The following is a 25,194-nucleotide window of genomic DNA, read 5'->3' on the forward strand; positions in this document are numbered from 1 at the left end:
AAAAAAACAAAAAAAACAAGAATCCTAATGGATAACGTGAGTGCTGGTATTTATTCCTTCAGTGTATACCTTCCAGAACCGTGCACCCGTTACTTCATTACCTGGAATTATTCAACTGAGTGCTTGCTCTCGCTTTCTTCTTATTGTTGCTATACAATACATAATGATTCATTTAAAATTTTGAATAATAACGTGAAGGTTAGGTTTTGGAAGGCGTTCATAGAATCGGCCTCAGGTCTAAATGGGTAAGGATCCACAGTTTGATGTGCGTTAGGCCAGTGTTCCTCAAACTTGTTAATTTCAAGGTCTTCCCTCAACTCTGACAGTATACAAATGGAACCGTTAGGGTTCGATTGGACAGACTTGTATGGAACCCACAGACTCCCTGGAATCCACTCTGAGAACAACCGCATTAGGCCGTATACAATTTACATTTTTGGCATTTAGCAGACACTCTTATGCAGGGCGACTTCCAATAAACAAGGCAAAATAATCAAATGCATAGATTGGAGAGAGAGCAGTGTAGTGCCTCAATAAACTAGCATAGTAAACCATGAACCTAGAATCTGTCTAAACAATTTAGGGATTTTTTTAGGCATTTAGCAGAAGCTCTTAACCCAGAGCGATTTACAATAAGCAAGGACAACACAAGGTAATACATGTAATGCAAATCATCTGGAATCTATCATTAGGAACCTATCATCAGTCATCGCCCACAATAATCAATAATCTGTAGATTGAAACAATACACAGTACACACTATAGGATGCCTGACCTGGCATCTGTCTTGTACATAACATGCTATCGGAAACTACATTCTTAGCATTTATGGTGAAGAAATACAAACCTAAGAAACAAAAGAGATATGTTTGCATATGCCATGGACCCCCATTTTTACATACAGACATATACTACATACTGTGTGTGTGTGTGTGTGTGTGTGTGTGTGTGTGTGTGTGTGTGTGTGTGTGTGTGTGTGTGTGTGTGTGTGTGCGCATGCGTGTAAACAGGCTAATTACCTGGGCGTCTCATCCTTGTGGCTGTGCTTCCACTTGTAACTCTCAGCGTAGCCAGAATATTTACTATACTGCTCCGTACCTGCAACAAAAAGAAAACGACAACAACAGTAAAGACACAAAACCATGTATGACATTTAGTTTGCATTTGGCATTCGATGCACACAGCATGCAGGGCCTAAATCTATTTGAGAGCCTTCGGTCTTAAATCACATTATGTGCCTTTCTATCCTCCCCATGTGGGTATGCAGTATCAGCGTGTATTGGATTGTCATAAATAAAGGCCATTGATTAAATAAGTAATCCGCTTTGAGGCCTCGAAAAATGAAAAGCTTTCAGTCATAATTAGGAGGAACTGTGCGCCGCGGAAGGCTCACGGAATGTTTAGGGAAGGGAAAAACTACACAAGCTAAATGGACCGCCATTTATTTCACGCCTTTCTCCAAAGCACTTCGTATTTCACTTTCACCCGTTCACCCATAGATCCAAAGGAAACCATGCGAGGCGCCGACCTGCTTAGCGGGAGCAGTTAGGGGTTAACCCATTTAGACCTGGGAACCATTCTACAAATGTCTTCTAAATCCTAACAGTTCTGACATAAAAATGTTTCTATGTCAGTGGTTCTCAAACATTTTCATGTCAAGGACCCCTAAGATTATATGCAGGGGATTATATGTAGCGCGGCACCTGTAGATCTGCTATTTTTCAATAGTTAAAGTATAACATAATGCTTAAAACACCAAAAGGAGTCCCGGCCCAAAATGGATTAAGCGTCTTGCTCAAGGACACTGTGGCACTTGGACACACACACAGGCTGCGTTTACATGGACCATATTTATTCATTCATAATGAATTCATTCCGAACAGAGATTCATACCCAACTGTTTGCATGATGGATGCCGAATGAATAATGGGCATTGATATGAAAAGGGTTGAAAACAAACTGGTGAAAAAAAAAATATTCCAAACTCTCAGTAGCATTCATAAGTGTTTTATTACATGGTAAATATATCCCGATTCAAACGGTATATATATACCATGCACCTCCTCTAAACCCGAATGAGTGCGACATACTAGCGTCTCGTCCAGGGGGTGTACTTGTACATCATGCTGCTCAGAAAACAGGAGATAGGCTCCCGACAAACTAGTGTCAAACAGGAACCATTATATTATGTTCCCCGTGGCTACTTTACAAGCCTGTGCGCTTGCATGTTACAAACGAGAACCTGTATGATGGAATGTCAAGGGTGAGCCAGAAAATAGCAGCCAGGAGAATGAGCCTAGCAGGACGCTGCCAAAGACACCAAGAGCTGCCAGTCAGCAAAGTAGTGCTGCCTGTGGGAACAAACACACGGGCACCGGTCACGGGAACGTCCCACATTAACACCACAAACGCCCAGGGTTGTTTAGGACCATTGAAGTAGAGCGCCCAGCGATTTGCAGCAACGGAGCACATTTAGCGATGCACCAGGCGCCATCTGGGATGTATTTGAAGTAGCTAGATGTAGCCAAAACACCCAGAGGCGATTGATGGGAGGTAAGATTAATTCTAACGCGACAAGCGAGGGGGCCGCGATGGGCCGTCAAAAACATACTCTTTGATTAGAATTGGGCGGATTGATTTAGATCAAGAGTTATTCACGTTTTAAGATTTTCGGTCTCATCCACTAAAATGTGGGGGGCATTTTGGATGACGTCCCAACCGGAAATGACAGCCTGTGGAGCGATGCGCTCCGTTATATCAATAACATTCCGTCCTTTTATTAATCTCCGTCCTGAGTGTCGAGTGTTACCATTAAAGGACGGAGATGCCGCTGAGGGTGTTAACATATGTGGATGTGCTCAAGAAAGACCCAGGAGTGCAAAGCACCAACGAGCTGGCCAGATGGATGGAGAACCGGGATGACTGGAAGCAATGATGATGTGGGCTCGTCTGAGGACGACCTAGAGAGCTTGCAGATATGACTGTTTTCGGACTGTTAGTATATAGGGTTTTAAGTGGTTAATATACCTGTGTACCACAAACTTGGCTCTTTCAATACCTTCATATGTGAACACACAGGGTTACGGCTTGAGAGGTTTCCCTCTCATCAGCATCATCATTAGCACTCATTACAGGAAATGACGCCTGCTGAAGGCTGCATTATGTATTATGTATGGGCTGGCTTGTTATGCAAAACCTGAATGAACAGCGGGACTTAACCTGCTGATTAGCATTGCCTTTGGGAGCACACATACAGTAGGCAGGTAATCAAGGAGAGATAACTGCATTGTGTGCTACGGGGCACATTACACACAACCGCCGCGCTTCAAAGCATCCTTTGAGCAATTCTCATTTCATTCCATGAAGGAACTCATTATCCGTAAAGGAGGACAGGCAGGAGGAAAACATAGCGTCTGTAGATGAGACTTTGAGTAAAGTTGGAGTTCAACGCAGATGCCACTAAAAGGCGGTATAACGGTAAATGTTAAAGAGATGATTTGTGTTTAATCTGCTGTGTCAATATGAAAGCCATGAAAACATGACTCAGGGCAACGGACAACAGCTGTATGGATGGAGGCAGAATCCTGGCTACAGATCAAGACTTCCAACAGACTGCTGTACTATTATTATTATAAATAGAGTTGTCCCAATACCATATTTTTCAGACCGAGTAAGAGTACAAGTACTTAATTTTTAGTAATCGTCGATACGAGTACTTGTTTTAGTAACCGTTAGATGCAGATGGATCTCCGATCTACACTTGTCAGTTGCCATTTATGTTTGTAGATCGGCTGTTTTGGGCCGATTTGCTGCAGTGTTGGGTCAGACGTGCTCCCGTTGCATTTGCTCAGCCTAGTGTCAATTGGATGTTTTGGTAGTCGGGTCAAAGTATCGGGGCCCGGTTCCGAGTACTGAGTACTTGAGAGGGTGGTATCAGCCCGAGTAACCAGTATCGGAAAACAACTCTAATTATAAATGCTATTACTGTTGTCATCATAGTTGCTACAATTGTTGTTGCTTGCTTCTCTCTGTGTCTCTCCTCTCTCTCTCTCTTTCCCCTCACAGTCAAGACAGATGTCCGCCGGCCACCCTAGAGTCTGGTGGTTCTCTGCTGCCATCAGGTCTTTGCTGATGGATTGATTGATTTTATTTGATGACATATAAAGAGCACAGTGGCCTGGGCCGGGCTTAGCGGGTTCGAGTCCCGATCCCGACGAACTTTGCTGTGTGTCTCCCCCCCCCCCCCCCCATCTCTCTCCCCCCTTTTCCTGTCTACCTACTGTAAATCTATCAATAAAGGCAAAAAATATATATTTATATATAAAAATAAAATAAAAAGAGCACAGAGCTCTTTCGCAAGAAAATCTTTCTGCTTATTTCCGTCAAAAAGAAAGAAAGAAAAAAACACTAACAAAAAACCCCCACTATACAACATGAAGAGACCAATATCAATACACTACTTGACAGTCTATATGTAAAGTGTCTTGAGACAACTTGTTGTGATTCAGCACTATAATAAAAATTGAATTGAATCGACTGTAATTATGCCTCTATATATAAATCCTTGGCTGAGTCAGCAAAAGCTGCGCGTACACCATGCACAGCCAGCTGAATAGACCACAATACTGGTTACACTAGTGGTCCTCATATTTAACCATATTTTATATACAACTATGTATTTATTTGTTTGTATAACCGTTGTAACCGTTTGCGTTATAAGGCATTAATCACTTAAAACCTATAGGCTTCGCTAACCGGGGTCTCCCCCAGGAGGGGTCCCTCCCCTCCACTCCACAACCAAATCTAGCTTGAAGACGGCCAGACACGGCTCGCCTCTCATGGCACAAGTAGGGATGCTAAGGGTTCATACGGTTCAGGAAGAGAAATCAGAGATACACAGAAGGAGTGAGACCTAAATCTATGGGTGAGATGGAGAAAAAGAGAGAGAGAGAGAGATAGAGAGAGATAGAGAGAGAGAGAGAGAGAGAGAGAGAGAGAGAGAGAGAGAGAGAGAGAGAGAGAGAACAGACATTGGACTTGGAAGGCAGTGAGCGGCTGCTAGTGTTGCGTGCGAGGAATAACTGGGCTATGTTTTAATAAATCTATGGCGTAACCGGTCCATTCCATTAGGGGACCCATGGCCCCTTCTTAGTCGGGTTATAAATTCCTCTCTGTCCAAATGTAATAAAGTTAAGTGGAGAGGAGGAGGGGGGCGAGGGGGGGAGGGGCAGAAGGAGGACGGGAAGGGGGACGGTGACTAATGGCTGAAGGTGACTCTGAAAGGGACACGTGCGTCATAGGAGACGCAGCGGCACCATGCCGTCACCGCCGGCCTGAAACCACGTATCTCCTATCTACACTTTTTATGTTTGTTTGTTTGGGGGGTCGCATTGCGCTGTGAGCTTGTATTTGAAATGTAAAAAAAAATAAGAAAGCAGGGCTTTGGACATACAAGGTTTTTACTGCCCGACAGCGACGATATGACATAACCTTCTCTTGACTGGTAGTAAAAGCAGGGGACGACGACGACTTAACGCACATTGTCCTACAAGTGTGTTGCAGTAGCAAAAATGGCAGCTCTTCAGGCTCTAGTCTATACGAATGTTTTAAGTGAAAGTGTCTGTGGATTTTATGAATATTCAACCGATGAAAAGTCTAAACACAAGCTTGTGTTTAAATAACTACGCTACATTGGTTATTTTTTTAATCTTTTCTTTATTTCCTGAATAGTAACCGTATTGGACATACAAGGTTTCCACCCAACAGCAACGATTATGCGTGTTTTATGGAGACGTTTTATTGAGTCTGACGCCAAAGCTGATTTTGGAAGAGTCCTCCAGTATTACCCATGTTCTGAACGACATGATTGCCTGTACTATTTTGTGGTTATGTGATCAATGGTTGTACAATATTTATGAATAATACTTGTACACCAATACCAATCAGTTTTCTCCAGATAGGAGGCTGGCCAGACTGTGAAGCGAAGTGAGAAAAACACAACGCCAAATGTAGCAATCAGTCTGCATCCCAGGCAAGAATGTAGGAGTAAAGGCATTACTGTACATTTAGTTTGCCTCTGTTCCACAGATACATATTATGACAATAGCAGATCTACAAGCTTGCAACCTTTTCTTATTAGTTGAAAATTTGGCCAATGTTTGACCCGTTTCTATAGTGTACTTTGCTGATTAAGTCTTAAAAGTCCTTAAAGGTACCTTCAGTGATTTCACTTAATTCAAATATCACCCCTGGGGTCAAAAAAGCTTAGGTTTCGTTTTTGGCTAGAGGGCCCAATCAGGATAGAAAGGGGCCTTTCAATCATGATCGAGCGGATGCGGGCTTTCCAAATAACCCAAATCACTGAATGCTCCTTTAAATTGTCACTTGTGTCATCTGGAGACCAATCCCGAAATCACATGGGGACCACCCCCTGGGTGTCCAGACCCACAAGTTGAGACCTAGCGCTCTAGCCTGCTGAAGCACTGGGCCATGGTGAAGATAGAGGAAAGAGGAGGCTGTAGGAGTGGGCATTGGACCATGCCAAAAGCCTTACTACACACACACACACACACACACACACACACACACACACGCACACGAACACGCACACACACACACACACACACACACGCACACGCACACACACACAACGCTCTCGCTACAGCTTCAACTGATCCGACAGAATCAATCCAAAAAAGCACACAGTCTGCAGACAACATCCAGAGAGCTTACTTGTACTCAAGCTGGAGTCCACGGCACCGTTTAGACTGGCAAGCCAAATGCAGCCTAAATCATCCAGATTGGAATTGGAGCTCTTCACGATTCCGAACCGTTCGGAGATTTCTTTCAAATGACGGCACCGAGATGCGATTATTTTAGATTTTAAAGACCAGACAAGGAAGCCATGATTGTACGCCGTACGCCGGTAATTTAAATTCAAATCATCTGCCATTGGCTTGCATTGCAGTACGGTACGCTACGCATGCATTGCGTAGCTTCACTTTTTGGTTCTAAACCCGTCTAAACCATTGCTCACAACTGGTCGCAATGTGACGTGTCGTGAGCAGGACTTTTACTTATAACAAGAGTATTTCTACATTGTGGTATTGACACTTTTTTTCTTTCTTTTTTTTGTCGCCTTTATTTTATATTTTTTATGGAGGGACAGACAGTAGGCTGACAGGAAATGGGGAGAGAGATGGGGGCAAGACATGCAGTAAAGGCCGTCGGGATCAGGAGTCGAATCCGCGGCACACTGCCAGACTGGATTACCAGCCAAGGTGCCTGGACCACTGAGCCATGGCCCAGGCCTGGTATTGACACTTTAACTTGCACGCACGCATGCATGCACGCACGCACGCACACACGAAATTTAGGCTGGCCTAGTACTCCTGTAGCTAAAAGCTGAACAAGCTGATAGACACGTTGTGCATTGTCAGCTTGCATGAATTATTGACTTTGATAGGCGTGCAATAAATGGGTGATAGATCAGGAAGTCGCCACAGAGAGGCTGACTAATGAATCTATTCAGAGGGAGAGATGTCAGAGGAAATGAACTCGGAGACGAGGCCACCGAGAAGAGGGACTTCACGTCGGCCATGTTGTGAGCTTGTAGATCGGCTGTTTTTCGACACGCAACACCACAGGTTAAAAACAAATCACACGTGTGAACTTAAGTGAGGGGCGCAGCGAGGGCACTCAGGGCAGTGTTTATAATTAAGGCCCGACAAACATTAAAAGTCCATAGACTTGGAGTAGCTAGCGACAGCATCGTGTGACAGAGCATAAATTAGGCTTTTACACTGCGGAGTAAAGCTCATCATGACTATTTCGGAAGATGACTAGAAAAGTGCGATCCTCTGAGCACAGGTCTCTGCCAGGCCGGGTGGCCTACCCACCCAGAGCCTGCACATTTTGGAAGTCAGTCATAGCCAGTTGGAATGGAATCACAAATCTGATACATTATGACATGATCACATGGCTCCAGAGATATTGTGTTCCCGAATTGTGTTGAGGTTTGGACAAAATAGTTCGGGCGTGGCCTATGTGGGGAGTTAGTGTCCTGAGTCAAGGGATTCAGGGAAACATGTTATTTTTGATTGCATGACTTAGGGTTCAAAAACGTGAATCGGCCTTGTTATAGTGTAAATTTGAACAATCCCAGTACTGAGAGTCTGCTTTGCAAAATTTCAGTCCAACGTTGCCAGAGATTGGCAGCCCACGGATGGACATACTGATGGACTACGGACAGGAACAAAAACATATAGTGTCCAGTGAAGTCATCAGCCCTGGCAGAGACAAACATATTAACCACTCAAATCCAATACGTATACCAGGGTGTCTGTCTACACTCTCTGATCCCCAACCTTTTTTACCCCTCGACACAAAATGTCTTTGTCCAAGCTCACACAAGCTTGTAGATCTTGCTATTTTCACCGTAATGTTCACACATTACAACAAGCGCAGAAAGAGGGAACGCTAGGGTTCATGTGGGTTAACCAGGAATCAGTGCACACACTAGGGTTCATGTGGGTTAACCAGGAATCAGTGCACACACTAGGGTTCATGTGGGTTAACCAGGAATCAGTGCACACACTAGGGTTCATGTGGGTTAACCAGGAATCAGTGCACACACTAGGGTTCATGTCGGTTAACCAGGAATCAGTGCACACAACGCTAGGGTTCATGTGGGTTAACCAGGAATCAGTGCACACAACGTCGTCTTTCAAATGATTAGTTTGCATTTCCAGAGCGGAGGGTCACGACCAGCTGGAGGCGGAGATGTATTGGGGGGGGGATTCGGAGGGAGGGAAGGAGGGCAGGATCACTTAAACAGGTTGACTCAAGCACAGTGAGTATGTGAGGGTGAAGAATAGGCCAATTCTGCCCGAGAGAAATGAAGGATAACTGGGCCATCCCCGGTTAAATCAATGGCATGGATTTACCTTCAGAGTGGATGGAGGGGGGGGGGGGGGGGGGGTGGGTGGTGGGGCAGAGACACAGAGGAAGAAAGTAATTAATGGAGCCCAAAATACACATGGGGCTCAATCATTGACTGTATTTAAAAATAAATAATAAAGGAAACAAATGGATGTAGGTGCGTGACATCACCCGTTGGGCTTGAGGAGTCCCGTGTTTAGGTCTTCAGTTTACTGTGGCCATATAAGGCCTGGCTCAGAAATTTTTCATCAGATGGGGTCCGCGTCGCGACCAAATATATATATATACAGTATATACACATTTTGGGGGTCCTTAGCACTAAAAAGTGTGAGAACTACCGTGTTGGAGACAGGGGGGAGAGAGAGAGCGAGAGAGACAGATAGAGACAGAGAGAGAGAGTTAACAGGTGTCTGGCAAGCCTTCAATCCGCCGCCCAGATGAAGGGAGGACAGACAGACAGACAGACAGACAGACAGGCAGACAGGCGACAGCAGGGGGGGAGGGGACGCCCCAAGTCAAATGAAAGAGGAACAGCAGACGAGGAAGACAAGTGGAAGAAAAAGAGATGAAAAGACACGACAGACCGTCAGCGACGGGGGCGAGGTGTTGGGGGGGGGGGGAAGGGGGGGGGGAGGTACAGGTACACTGCACACAGGTATCGTTAGTTTAACGAGGGACATGTGTGTCCAAGAAGCACACGTGAGGAAAGGAAAGCGAGCACAGAGCAGCAGAGGAGGAGGACATCGATGCGGGCGGAAACCTAGCTTGCTTCTCCACATTTATATACTTCTCAAGTTTGCTTCACATACTGTAAAGTTACCACCCGACGGCGACGATATACTGTAGCAATATGGTGATATACTTTGTCATATCCACGTAGTCATCTATAATATCACTTTAAAAATACCAAAAATCCATAATGTGGTTGAACGCAGTGTTGTTTTTGGCAGCACATTTTGATTTTAGTTTTAGTCTAGTCTCTTCAATAGTTTTCATTTAGTCACATTTTAGTCACCTGGAATGCTTTAGTGTTAGTCTAGTTTTAGTCGACTAAATCTATGGTTGATTTAGTTAACTAAAATGTATTTTGGCGGGCCGTCGTAATGACTGTTTTTACACTTGCTGAAAATAGCCGATCTACGCGTTGTGAGCTTGTAGATCGGCTAATTTCATCATGCAACCAAGACCAAGTATAAAATGACTTATACTGGATCTCTTGTCCACTAGTCCCTTCCTAACATTTTAGTCTAGTTTTTATTTGTTGATGTTGAATTGTTGAATTGTCAGTATATTTAGTCATAATTGTCATCTCTTTTTATTTAGTTTTTATGTAGTTTTTGTCAGTGAAAAAAAGGTTGTCGATGAAAACAACACTGTTGGACGGAGGTCTTTGTGCTAAAAAAAACCCATCTGATCGGAATAATCTTCCTCTATCTCTTGGATCCATTTCGACTTCCCGACATTCACATCTTGACTCCCCTTGTTTATGCTTCTAAACTGACAAGTACCAGCAATGACATAATGTGCACTGATGTATTTGCAGTCTGCCCTTCATTCCCTCTGTCGTTTGACGTGGTGGCTGGTGGAGTGGGTCGACGAGGGTGAGCAAGCCATCCGTGTATAATATACAGTATGTATCTGTATATTTATTCTATATATCTATCTGTGTACTGCACAGTTTGTTTCTATAGTATCTTGTTCATGTTTTACATGGGTCCCCTTGAAAATGAGATGCTGCATCTCCAAAGACTATCCCTTCCAAAATAACAAAGTGACAACATGTCACAGCTGTAGATCTGCTATTTTCAGAGTGCAAACCAAACATAAAATGACTTGATGATTAAACTGTCAGTTCTGTTCTACTGGATCTCTTGTCCACTAGTGTCGTTATCCCCCACCTATCATTTTAGCCTTGTTTTTATTTGTTGTTTTAGTCGTCATAGCTTAGTTATTATTTAGAAATTTTAGTGTGTGCGAGTGTGTGTGCGCAGATGCGCACGTGCGTTACCTGTGATGATGAGGCACTCGTTGGACTCCAAGGCTTCGGTGAAGAGGCGAGAGATGATGAGCTCAGTGTTGATGAGGAAGCGGATCTCTTCCTGCACCAGACCCAGTCCCGTCACTCCTCCACCTACCAGACGGTTAGCAAAGTCCACCTGGAGGACACGCGCACACACACACACACACACACACACACACACACACACACACACACACACACACACACACACACACACACACACACACACACACACACACACACACACACACACACACACACACACACACACACACACACACACACACACACACACACACACACACACACACACACACACAGTGAGGCTGAGGACAACATCGAAATCTTATGACAGCATTGAAAAATCATAGAATAATTGCTGGGAAAAACTGCAGTGGAAATGCAAGAACTAAAAGGCCATTTCAGGGGGCGCCTGCTGGCCTAGTGGTCCAGGCGTATGCCACATACTGTAGGCTCTGGCCTGACAGCGCGTTGCGTGTTCGAGTCCCGTTCATGACGACCTTTGCTGCGTGTCTCCCTTCTCCCTCTTTCCTGTCCGTCTTCACTGTAACTATATCAATAAAGGCACAAAAGCCCAAAAAAAAAACTCTTTCAGATCGGTTATTTTACAGTGTGCAACACCAGCATGTAACTAAGTACTGTATGAATCAGGCCTGACTCCAATCCTAACCCCTAAACCTAACCTATAAATGCCTAATCTTAATCCCAACCGGAGGTTTATCCCAATTGTAACCATAATATAACCATTTTGCCTTGTGAAGACCAAGAAAATGTTTTTCTTGGTCTCTCATTCTTGCGCGCACACACACACACACACACACGCGCGCACACACACACAATATTAGGTGACATTTAATAAAAAATACTTTTCAGACTTTCACTGTTAAGTGCCAGCCTTGTCGCCTTGGCAGAAACCAGCCAACCAGACGAACAGGAAATAACGAGAGAGAAAAGAACACTTTCACTACAGTTCCGTGTCCATTGTTAATTTCTTCCCGTTGACAGCTCTCTCCTGAGGCAAAAAACTAAAGAAACATGCCGTGACAGTTCAGTGGGATGCAATGCCAATGCCCACCGTAGTCAGTGTATATACTGGAGATGTACCCATACCAACTTCTTCCTTCCCGATACCGATTCCCATAGATGCGTATTGGTCACACACACACACACACACACACACACACACACACACACACACACACACACACACACACACACACACACACACACACACACACACACACACACACACACACACACACACACACACACACACACACACACACACACACACACACACACACACACACACACACACACACACACACACACACACACACACACACACACACACACACACACACTGATGGCGGTGGAAACCAATGCAAGGCACCAACCAGCACATCAGGAGCAATTAGGGGTTCAGTGTCTTGCTCAAGGACACTTCGACACCAACTCTGGGGAGAGCCCGGGTTTGAACTGGGAACCTTACGGTTCCCATCCGGCCACTCTAACGGCTGTGCCATTTGTAAATCACCGTTAGCTAAGACCAGCCCGTGGAAATCTGTGGAACGAGCTATGCATAAAAACAAATTTCACCCACCTATTTACTTGTACACTGTGATGTGACGATAAAAGATGATTCTGATCAGTGTATTTGACAGTTATTTGGGGGCCCATTTATATATATCCTCCGCTTGTACAGTATAAAAATAAGGTCAAGTGGTTAACAACACACTTGTGCCCTTTTGCCCTGTTCAATTGAACCGAGGACAATGTTCAGCAGCAGGTTTGGACACTGCTGTAACCTCCCCTGATTTAAACGAACGACTCCATTAACGAGCCCTAATTAGCTGCCACCCACGGTGGCCGTTTAACACAGATGGATGTCCAAAAGGATCACAAAGCTTCCTGTCTCTGAGCACAATCAAATCAGAGTGCTGTTGCAGCAAAACAACACTGAAATATACCATAAAAGATACAGAGAAAATGTGTCCGCATCGGTCCCGCTATCTCAATAGACAACAACAGAGGGTGCAACAGTCAATTGGACTGTTCGTTTAAATCGATTGTAATAAAATAGTCATATTTAAAAAAAATATCACCGGATAGACATTTCCATTGATATTTTTCTATCTGAGATAAGGGTTCCCAAACATTTGAGGCCACGACCCCCCAAAATAACCATACCATTGAACATGGGACCCACCACCCTGACAAGCACTTGGAAATGTAATATGTTGGAGACAGGTGGAGATTTGCAAAACACATTTTTGGAACAAAATGCCTCAAATCAAGGGCATCCTACACCATCAAAGGCGTAGGAAGAAATGGCACCCTTTTCACATTGGCCTATTATAGCACCACCAGCAGGCCACAATAACCTGACCTGGCCTGGTGGAGACCTGTGCCCCGAGGGGCACTTTTCTGGTTTTGTAGTAATGTGCAGACAGATACCCTGGTTTGTTTACTGTTGATTGAGAAAACAATGTTATGATTAACGCTAATCTGGGGAATCTGGGGAAACCACTGCTATATGGGATAACACCAAGCTCATGTCTGACTTAAGCCCGGTTTCCACGGTTTCCACTTTTTACCGAATATAGCCGATCTACAAGGCACAATGAGTCGCATCTGCAATGCGCTGTTGGCTTGTAGATTTGCCACATTCATTCCGCCAACCCCAGCCATAAATCATGGCCATTACTCTTCCTTGTCCAAGTAGAGGAAGAAGAAGGCCATTTACTTATCTAGACGCGAGACACTGGACTCCAAGACAGTGGAAGATCTGGGAGATAAACGAAAGTGACACGCCGATTGTCTTTTATCTGGTCTGACGGATGATGATGATGATGATGATAATAATCATTTTTAAATCTAATCTGCTTTTTTTGTCAGTCTGTCAGTAATGTGTCTCGGTGCACAGGGGTGTAGTGGAAAATCCTAATATATTCTTTCAGAGCGAATGTTTTTAACTCAAATCTTTGCTTCTGGGGGGTCCCTGGAACAACATATTTTCAGATGGGGGACGGCGGTCAATTACATATACTTTTGGGGGTCCTTGACATGAAAATGTTTGAGAACAGACTGACATAGAAACATGGGGGGTTTTTTGTGAAGACTGTCAAGATTTAGAAGCCATTTGTAGAATCGTCCTCAGGTCCAAATGGGTTAAGCAGTGTCACTGAAGGCAACTGCCCTGTACTGTATACGGAGAAAGTGTGTGCGTTCCCCCACCAAACATTTACGTTTACCAACAAAAAACCATCACACTCCGTGGCCCGAATGTGAAGCCCGGTCAGTGCCACACAGAGAGCACATTGACATGTAATGGTGGCCCTGTTGCATATGAATGGAGTGGTGCTACTGCTGCTAACGAGACAGCAGACAATGGAATGACTTCAGGAAGACAAACGCCAACACACACACACACACACACACACACACACACACACGCACGCTCCTAAACGGTGCCGTCAAACTGTCAGCCACCCCAACGGATTGACCCCGCAGGACGGGCCCCCAATTCTCCTCGTCACATATTCCTCCATGAATAACTAAATATCTGTCTATTGGGCCCATTCTGTATCCATCCATCTGTCTTTCTTTGTAAAGACCGGTCACCGGTATGCATCTGTATATGTGGGTTAAAACCTTGACAAATTACTTTTTATTGTGATAAATAGTAACTTAAGAGCATTGATCCGAGGCAGAACACAATCCCTCCCTTTTACCGAAATGAGAAATAAACGCACACGGCCCACCCATTCTGTCCACTTAACATGGCAGCCCACCAACTGCCGTGTTAAGTGCTCAGATGGGAGGATTTTTCCGGAAGTGCATTATTTATTTGTCTATGGGACCCGGCGACTACCGGCGATAGCAGGCGAACAGGCGATGGTCGAAAAGTGGACGGATTAACGTCGCCCGAAAAGATACAAATAATTCATCTTTTGGGGCGATAACGGGCGATGTGTCGGCCGATGCTCGCCCGCTGTTAAAACGCACTGTAACTGCTCCCGATGAGCAGGTTGGTGACTTGCATGGTTTCCTGTGTGAATCTGAATGTATGCGTGTGTGAATGGGTCAAAAGTGAAGCATTTTGGATAAAAGGTGCTATATAAAAATACATCTTTTAAAAGGCAGATCACACCCTGTGTCTGTCAGGCTGTCAGTGTCATCTTCCAACCTCAGCTCTCATAGGTCAAACACACTTTTGCTCGTCTGACCTCTCCGACTAGTAAGCTTGTGTGAATATTGTTTTATTTTTTGTATACTTCTGGCCCCTATGTGCAATTCTGCATCACTCCATCCCCTCACTCAAGAGTGTTTGTTTTCCCTTCCAGCTGACAGCTGATGTGTCTCATACTGGGGGGGGGGGGGGGGGGGGGGGGCTCAGAGGGGGGTCTTGGGTGGAAGTCAGGACACCGGAGGTGGGGTGAAGAAGAGGAGAGAGCTGAGGGGCCGTCTCCCGGGGGCAATCCGTCGGGGTGGGAGAAGCACCAGGCTGGCAGTTTGACGGCACCGTTTAGGAGACGGGACTTTCTGTCATTCTGTCAGGGGGGGGGGGTTATGATTGGAGGGGGGGTGGGGGTCGGGGTTAGGGGGTGAAGGACTTTAAAGGAAGTGACGAGATGAGCGATTTGGCTAATAGACACGGCAGATGCTGCAGATGAGTGGTTTCTATCCCCCCCCCCCCATCCTCACGGGCCTCGGCTGCTGTGGGCCAGTAAGCACAGACCCCCACTTCAACCATCCTGACAGCCCGCTTGACACTCCTATCCACGCTCCAAAAACTAAAAAAAAAACAAAAACAAGGCGAGCGGCGATCACATCAAAACATTTTCTTGACATCAGCAACAAAAAGGAAAAAAGAGTGAGTCCACCTCCCCGTATTGTATTGATCTGTGCAGCGTTTCAGCCAGAGACTTTGTGGAGGCAGGTTAAAACACTGTGTACATGTGACGAAGGGAAAGGAACAACAACCGTTAAGTCACAAGCAAAGCACTACTATAGGCTTGTACTAGGCAGTCCAGTTTTGTGTCAATGGATCCAAACTTTTTACTTTGTCCGTATAATGTATATATTTGTATATATCCTCTCTTCATAATGTAAATAATATCCCAAGCGGCACACTTCACTACTTATTTCGATGGAAATAAGCAAATTAGCACAAAAACCCAACCCCCATTGAGGGCTTATAGTAGGGGAAATAGCCAATAATGCAGTTTTACACAAAATAACACCTGGACCTCTTTGGTGGGGACGTAACAACTACAGATAAAGGTAAGAAAGCCTTCTAGCATGGAATTCTCCTTTAAGAGATCTCAATATTCATGTTTACTTTTTATTTGAATTGTAATTGAATTGAGAGGGAGAGACAGAGAGAGAGAGAGAGAGAGAGAGAGAGAGAGAGAGAGAGAGAGAGAGAGAGAGAGAGAGAGAGGGAGGGAGGGAGAATGAGGGGCAGAGAGGGCCCATTTAACCCACACAGTAACCCATCCAGTTTGTTAATGGCGGGCCAAAGCTTTCTGCTTCTATATGGTATAAAAAGCGCTGGTGGACTGGCTGGCTGGCTGGCTCTTTACTTAGTTCACCCTCCAGACAGACAGACAGACAGGTGCAGTGTCAGAGCAAAATCAATCAATCCTTCCAGAGTGAAGAGGTCCTACCTGCAACATGCCATATCCATCATCCTCGATGGTCCCCTCACAGGTGATGTGAAGCCTCTTCAGCAACGTCTGGGAACTAGAAAAAATGGGAACAATGGGAATGTTTTAATCATTCCCTCACTAAGGTCTGACACAACAGTATGATGGCATGGAGGCATTGGTGTGTAAACTATTGCTGGGTTGGTTTACACTGTGACACACGGATCCCCATTAGCTGGTGCCATAACCAGCTAGTCTTCCTGGGGTCCACATAAGAATAAACATTCCAGTACACATACCATTTCAAATACACATTTGTTAAAAAGTCAGTATTCAACTCACATTAGTTCAGATAAAAACAAATAGAAATTGCTAAGATTACAAGTGAGAGCGGGAAAAAAAACAACAACACACAACACGTTTATAAAGCAACACTTTTTAAACGGTGACAGACGGCACTCGGTTTCAGGCTTTGTTCTCAGTATTGCATAACCCATTAAGACCTGAGGCCGATTCCACAGACGCCTTCTAAATCACTAGTTCTCTCACACTCGGGATATTAAAAAAATAAAAATAGAAGATCTACAAGCTCGCAGTGCATTTGTGCCGTGCTGTGCTGTGTGTATCTGCAATTGTTTTTCTCTGATGTTGCACAACAGAACATACATAAAATACTAGTTATTTGGGAAAGACGACCCCAAGGTGTTGTGCAGGTGAGGTAAAAGACATACGTACGTAGAGGTTCTTATGTCTCACGACACCGTTCACATTACTTACAATTAGAATTAGCGGTAAATATAAAAAAATCACACCCGTGTGAAGTGAGGGGCACTCTTATTATCATCATACATTATCTCATTGCGGCCAATCACAATTTGCGTCCTCACTTTTGGCTTCAATGTTTATGTTTATCACAATGTTTCGACTCAAAACTGGCCATTCATTGTCAATGGCATTTAATGTTTGTGTTAGTATAATGATTGTTTTTACACAAACCCTCAAAGCTGGAAATAGGAGGGGCTAGCGCCAACGTAAAAAAAATCTAAAATGACACAGATGCTTTCCCGGCCTTAATGCTATAACCATAATGTCCCTATATACTGTAGTTGGTAATCGTGGTGCCCTTGGGCAAAGTCTGGGAATATTAACCCCATACCCCGCCCCAGGAAAGAAAAAAGGAGGTAGAGAGTACATTGTTGTTTTGAAGATAAGGACTAGAGGGTCTTAAAAGACTCCTTTCAGTCCCTGCCGCTCCCTGAGGGAAATTGCACTAGCAAAGGAAGAGCAAAGACGCCGGCAGACTGGTGTTAGAAAATAATATTCTCTAGAGATGTATCTGTGCCACAATTACTATTTAATGCTCTATTTTATTATTATTCAGTTGTACCACCAAATACACTGTCTTCACTGTCTAAATCTGTGGTTTCCAAACTTTTTAACCTTGTGACCCAAAAGAGAAATTAAATGTTTGCCCGGGACCCAAACTAGTGAAAATAGCCAATCTACAAGCTCACAACATGTGGCTTCACACCACGTTGTGAGCTTGTAGATGGGCTATTTTCACCACCTCTAAAAGGCCATATTCATAGTCTGGATTTTCGGTGGTAAGGTGACCACCGCTCCGGTGGTGAGGTGACCACCGGAGCTGAAATAACGTTGAGCGGTGGCGAGTAAAAACAGAGAGAAGGGCTGGAGCGGTGGCGGTGGTTTGCTCTTCACCACGGCTCGTGACGTCATGTTGTAGTTCGGTGGTCACCTAACCACCGAAAATCCAGACTATGTATGAGCCTTTAGGCCTCTTATTCATACAGTTTTAGGTGAAAACTACAACATGATGACGTCCCGCCGTGGTGGTAAAGCGACTCACCGCTCACCCAAACACATCTAACCACCGTTTCTCTGGTCACCTTATCACCTAAAACTGGACTATGCATAGGCCTTTAAACATTTGTTTTCAAAAAAATTAAGATTTTTTAATTTATTTATTCATGAAATTACTTTTAATTCATGATTTAATTTTGCTTTTTTGGTAGTGATTTTTTTTTAAATATTAATAGAAAAATAAATGTAGGAAACAAAAAAATAAGGGGACCAATAAAAACGTGTCCGCGACCCACAAACGGGTCCCGACCCAATGTTTGGGAACAGGAGCCTGGCATGGCCAGACAAATATCACTGTGTAGATATTAGTCTGGAACTTCGTTGTGGAAGTGACGGTTACAAACAGATTCCAACAAGCACAGCAAAACAAAGTCTAAACTTGAACAGTGGGCTCTGATTGGTCACCCACAACTCTGGGGGTTAGCGAAATGTCATTCAAACTGAGGAGTGCCAGACAAATCTCCCCAGGGATTTGTCTGATTTCCAGGCTATGGGAACAGTGGTCTAAAATGATGAAATACCAAGTCCAAAGTCTCAAACCATTGCATTAACGCCGTGTAATACAGTCACAGAGGGTTGATAATGTACCTTTCCCAGTTGGGTGGATTACTCAGACACTGTCTGGTGAAGGTAACGAGACCCTTGGGCCCTGAGTGAGAAAGAAGGAGAACATGTCACCGTCAATGAGTGAAAACTGCTGCTTGCCAACCTTTTATCTTTCTTACATCTGACAAAAGCCGAGATCCGCACGCACACGCACACGCACGCACACCACTTAAGTCCTATAAACTTCTCACATGAGGAATAGCAAAAAAAGGAAAATGAAAAAAAAGCAGTACATCTTCCACTATTGAAACCTTTTGAAAAATGTAAAAATTCTATATCACAAGTTGGTCACATTGAGTGGATGAATGGTTGAGATTTTGTGCAACATGTTATACTTCCTCCAAACGGACAAGAATGTACAGCGTTTCACAACTTGAAGACTAAGAAGTTAAGGGATCACGTCACCCCTTTTGAACCTTATCTTCACATGATTGTTGCTCGTTAATGCACATCAGAAGGTGGCATTCCTGCCTAACTCACTCCGTCTCAGAGGAGGGCATGTGGACAGTTCAAAAACCTGCCTACCAGTGACATCATCGGTCATTTAAACAAGAGGACTTTCATTCATGAAAGAACAACGGCTTCTTTCCAGGAAGAGGAAAGCTGTCGTTCCTACCAGAGCCATAGAGTAAGACAGAGTTACGACAACTCTGTCAGTTGTCGTAACTCATACTGTATAAGTATACAGAAATACATTTACCACTTGTGGAGTTGCTCTACCACAACTACACGAGCCTACAGTGGTAACTGTATTGTTCCCAGGTGTAACAACTCATTCAGACACTCTCTGCCTTCTCAGGTCTCAGGTTTCATGTTTTTATAACATGATACATTGTTTTTTTCTATTGTACCTGTTAAACAAAAAGGAGAAAAATTAATACCGGCAAGGAGAAAAATAAATACCGGTACATAATGAACTCTGTTCACCTCATGGGGCCAGTCTCTTCTACATAGACGTCTATTGAAGGGACAAACTGGAAGTTTACGGAATGCATTGGAGTACATGAACCACGTAACCAGGCTGTTTTCTGCCCCCTCAATGTCGTAACTCTGTCTATCCTCTATGGCTCTGGTTCCTACTACCTTGGAATCCATATAGACAATGCCATTGGTCCATGGCGCACCAATGAAACGCAGAGTTGAGTAGACGAAAATTAGCGAGGAGGACCAATTACAGGTAGGGTTGAAAATGGCTGAAGTGCTATTTTAAAGGAATGCATTCATTGTGCTTACTGTTTTGTGCAACTCTCCTGAAGTAGCAGAACAGAGTTTTCAGTTTCTCGATCTTCTTTGGTGAAGAGCCTTCGAATAATCTGAAGAAGAAAGCAACACACAAAATACACGTATTGAGGACATTGGAACATCGGACATCACATGGTACTCCAATTGCGTCGAGGGTTAGACATTAAATGAGATGCACTCTAGAATAGTGGTACCCAACTGTTCAGACCCAGAAGAGAGATTAGACGTTTTCCCGGGGCCCAAAACTATAGTGACAATAGCAGATCAGCTGCTCTTATTTTGCTATGTATGAAAAGAAAAGGGATTTCTTTACTCGAGCCGTGACCCATAAAAATTGGTCCGTTCTCAGCTTAAATGTGTGTCGTGACTCGTCAAATTGCAGATGGACAGAGAGACTCTTCCGGACTCCTCTCAAATCTCGCTAGAGTTTGTTCTGGGATAAAGAAAGGTCGATAACAAAGTACATTTTCTCCTGATTTGTCTCGCTAAAAGAAGCCATTTTAATATGAATATCTTGGAAATATTGTGTGCCTTGTGATGATTGGGTCCAGTATTTAGTTCAGTGATCATGGAGTCGTACAAAGCCAACTCGGGTTGTGACAAATCACGACAACAAACACAATATTATGGACCAAACAAATAATTACAAAGAAAAAAAACAACAACAAAAGTGTTGTAACCTGCCGTTTTTTCCTTCTTTCTAATTATTTGTTCGGCCCCAAAAAAATTAGTTGGTTGTCATGATTTGTCACAACTCGAGTTGGCTTTGTACGACGCTTAAAAGGTCTTTAAATAAATACTTTTTGAAATGTCTATAAAATGAACGGGGAATTATTTCCTGGATCCTCGTAGGAAGCGGGACTGCGACCTCCTCTGGTGGTACACAGAGGAGTCACCCAAAAAAAAGATGAAAAAAAGACAAGTGGAATGAAATATTTATATTACTACAAGTAGTTCTTCTGACCAAGCTATTGGTTGAAATAGGCTATCCAGCCGTGCTGAAATGAGCACGACAGCATGCGTATACTCCAGTATAAAAAGGTTGGGAAACGATGGTCTAGAATATGGCGTGTGAGTGAAGGCGAGCATTGACACAGGCAGTTGGATGTCTCTTCCAACAATATTCTCTTTCAAGTCCATCCACTCTCCCCGCACAATGGCACCGCCCCGGGCTCTGTGCTTCAGCCGTGGTCGTGGAACATTAACAAAAGGTGAGGGAGTGAGGGAAAGAAAGTAGTGGAGAGTGAGTGACTGAGTGAGTGAGAGAAGGATTCATGAGTTCAAGTCCGTTGCTCTTCCCTTGTCCCCCATATAATGGGAACTAGGTTGGTGGAGGGTGTGTAGAGCCCAGGATCACATTAGATGATTGACACAGGGGTGAAAAATGGGTTACAAAATCGTCGGATAAAAAATATATATAGAAAAAATGATTATTTTTATCCTTTTTTTCCACCCTTCTTTTTGGGATGGCACAGACAGTACATACTACATATTAATGAACACGGCAACCAAACTACAGCGGTAGAGTTGGGATGCCGAATTCTCGGGGAATTCTCTGTTTAAATTCAACTCAGTGTGTACTGTGATGATACTAAAGGTTATGCAGAGGAAGTCGGGCAGTGTTTTCTCCTGTGTATGTGTAGTCTGTGCAGGCTCGCGTGAGTGTGTGTCGTGGTGTGAGTGGGTGTTTGCAACAGGGGGAGTACCAGGAACAGACACAGCATCGCCGGATTGGTGCACAGAGGACGACGCCAAGTTTAAAAGGCTGTCAAAGAGCCAGCGAGCCGGCGACAGGGGGCACGGTGGCACAGTTGGTAGTGCTGTCGCCTCACAGCTAGAAGGTCCTGGGTTCGATTCCCACTCGGACGCTGTGGGTGCTGGCGGCGTGTTTCCTCCTCCGCGTCATCAGTGCCCATACCCGAAGGCGGGGTTGGCGAAAGGGCCTTTCTGTGTGGAGTTTGTATGTTCTCCCCGTGTCCCCTAGGGTAGGTACCCTCACAAAAAACATGCAGTAATCCTGGTCACTAAACTGCCTCCCCCTGGCCAGCCGGGGCGCCTGATGGAGGGTAAAGGAACTGGTTGGAATAACGTGTTCCTTCCACGCGCTACGTCCAACCAGGGAAACTCCCCCCTGTTAGGTGTAAAGGAGCAACTTGGACACTCAGGCATGAAGGAAGCATGAGTTCAAGTCCGTTGCTCTCCCCTTGTCCCCCATATATGGGGGACTAGGTTGGTGGAGGGTGTGTAGAGCCCAGGATCACATTAGATGATTGCCACAGGGGTGAAAAATGGGTTACAAAATCATGGGATAAAAAATATATTAAAAAAAAGAGCCTGCGACAGCGAACCCGTGCCTTCCTCACGGCTCCGTTGTTAGCTCTGTAGCCATTTGTGCATGTGAAGCTGAACAGATATGTAGCCAAATATAACATTGCCTCGCTTGATCCAGTATGTAGCTGACAGATAACAGTCCGACTTGAACACGGCCTCCTGCCAAGTTATACTCGCTAGGCTAGGGTTCTCAGCTAACGAAAAGGGAGGGGGGCTGATCTTTTGTTTTCCCGTTTGTATATTGTTTTCTGACAGGGAGGTTAGCGATTGTATTTTGGTTTTGAATTCATTAGGCAAGCATTCCCTTTTTCGTTCTAGTTTTGTTCTGATGTTCAGTCCTTCGCTCTTGGAGATGTTGTACCCGTTGCCTGAAGTGAAGAGAACAAATAAAAAGAAAATATCGAAAAGTAAACTGTTTGGATGGCGGTTTTCTTGGTAGTTGGGAAGTTCGGCTTTCCACACTTTGTTGTCTCGGCTCCCCTAGGCCACAGTACAAATTGATTCAAACAGACCCATGGCGATAGTACACTATCAAGAGAGAGAGAAGAGAGAGAGAGAGAGAGAGAGAGAGAGAGAGAGAGAGAGAGAGAGATAGATAGAGAGACCTAGACCGGTGCTCTCCTTCCATTAAAAGCATTCTAAGTGCTGGTGTTTAATCAGTCTGCCATTCCCCTCCCACTAACCCTCCACCCAGCTAAGGGAAGGAAGGAAGGACAAAGATCTTATTTTAAAAGACAAAAAAGAAAATGGGGATAAAACAAAAGAAAATGACAAAGGGGGTGGGGGGTCACTAAAAGCACTTCAACAAGAAACAAACAAAAACGCTAATTTATTGAAGGCGATCTCCCCTGCCTATCGACTATACATTTTTCCCCCGGTCTTTACATTCCCCTCTCTCTCTCTCTCTCTCTCTCTCTCCACTATTCCGTTGAGGACAATTTGGTGGGATGTTTGTTCCCTGCCTGTGATACGACGAGCATGGTGTAACGTTGCCGTCCAACGAAAGCCTCGGGAGGTTAACCACTTAAACCCTAGTACTTTCGGTCGACCGGAGTCCCTCAGGGCTCCATAGTGGAGACTTTACAGTTTTCTTTCCTGCTCTAAAACAAATATCTTCCATAGATCTCCGATCTACAAGCTCACCAAACAACAACGCAGGACTTGTGGACGAAGGTGAGCCCCCCCAAAGGGACATAAAGAGTGCCTGGGGAAATAATTATAACAATCTACAATCCACATTAAGTAAGCACAGCTGTCAAAGGCCGTTAGTAAGAAGGGATCGTCATTATATCCACTTAAAGCCCTATTTCCAAAAGTAACAAAAACAGCAGATCTACAAGCTTGTACACCTGCTATGTTTGTATGTATTTTTTAGAAAAATGGCCAAAGTAGGGAGGCCATGTTTTAAAGTGGTTAATAAGAATCTGGTTCTTCCCCGCATCACCTGTCTCCCAACTAACGTGCAGTCGTGCACCAACCAAGAGGAAAACACCACTCTGTTTCCACCCTCACCAATTATTTCCTCTGGGAGATGAAGTAAGACACACACACACACACACACACACACACACAAACACACACACACACACACACACACACACACCTTCAACTCAGTAATGATCTTCGTTATTGAACATAACAGGAGAAGTTATTTTTTTCCCCTCTCTCTCTCTCTCGTGCCAGTGTCTTTTCAGACGTAGAAAAACACAAGCCAACGAGATCACTCTCTGCGGCCGTCCGGCCCGCCTGCACGTCCTCCCCCTCCCTCCCATCTATCCATCATTTAAACAGAGGACAGACCTTGACAGTTCTGCCAAAACAGCAATCAGCAGATTGCTTCTTGCTAGCTCTCTGCCTGCCCGGGCCAAGACGGAGCGCTACTGTAGCCCATAAGCAAAGTGACGGACACTCACTCAATTATGGGGGAGGAGGGGAGGGGAGGGGGAGGGCCGGTAACGATCCGGGGCCTAGCCGTTATTAGCCGACCACTGGTCGTCTTGCCTAGTATCATCTTCTCGGAGGAAACACACAACTATGTTCTTTTCTTTTACTCCGCCTTTTCTTGATTTTTCCTTTTCTTTTTTGCCTGCATGTGGTCAGCTGCAGACCGGGATACAGGAGGAGTGGGCACAAGAGAAGACCCCCCCCCCCCCCCCAAAAAAAAAGTGGAATTAAAGAAAGGTGCCCAGATTTCTCTGGGGCCTGGGCTCTTCCAGTTACAGCAGGCAAACAGACGATAAGGCCGATAGTGAGAGAGCCAAGGGGCCGGTCGGTCCCCTTTAAAAAAACGTGTGCGCTGGCATGAGTCTGAACGAAGTGGCCGGCCATGCAGCTTGCAGGCCCGGCATGTGAATCAATGCTAACGTTATTACACAGGAGACCTCTCCACTTAGCCTGCCACCGACATCAGATGGGGAGGGGAGATAGCTCGCGCTGATGTAGACAAATTGAGATGACCGATTGTTGGGACGGACGGATTGAGCCTCAGATAAAACGAGAGGC

At 44.7% G+C, this 25,194-nt stretch overlaps 1 protein-coding gene across 3 annotated transcripts in view; it reads right to left on the reverse strand.

Moving 5' to 3' along the window:
* The window catches only part of parga (poly (ADP-ribose) glycohydrolase a), a 62,440-nt gene that overhangs the window by 9,044 nt on the left and 28,202 nt on the right, over window positions 1–25,194 (reverse strand). For all 3 annotated transcript variants that reach the window (XM_080781921.1, XM_080781920.1, XM_080781922.1), the window contains 5 exons: window positions 20,353–20,432; window positions 19,102–19,162; window positions 16,654–16,729; window positions 10,949–11,096; window positions 1,020–1,098 (listed from right to left, as the gene is read on the reverse strand). In XM_080781921.1, the coding sequence (XP_080638047.1) occupies window positions 1,020–1,098; window positions 10,949–11,096; window positions 16,654–16,729; window positions 19,102–19,162; window positions 20,353–20,432 (444 nt within the window). The remainder of the gene's footprint in view (window positions 1–1,019; window positions 1,099–10,948; window positions 11,097–16,653; window positions 16,730–19,101; window positions 19,163–20,352; window positions 20,433–25,194) is intronic.

The sequence above is a fragment of the Protomyctophum bolini genome, assembly GCF_963924005.1.
Source record: "Protomyctophum bolini genome assembly, chromosome: 14".
In the NCBI taxonomy this organism is placed as follows: domain Eukaryota; kingdom Metazoa; phylum Chordata; class Actinopteri; order Myctophiformes; family Myctophidae; genus Protomyctophum; species Protomyctophum bolini.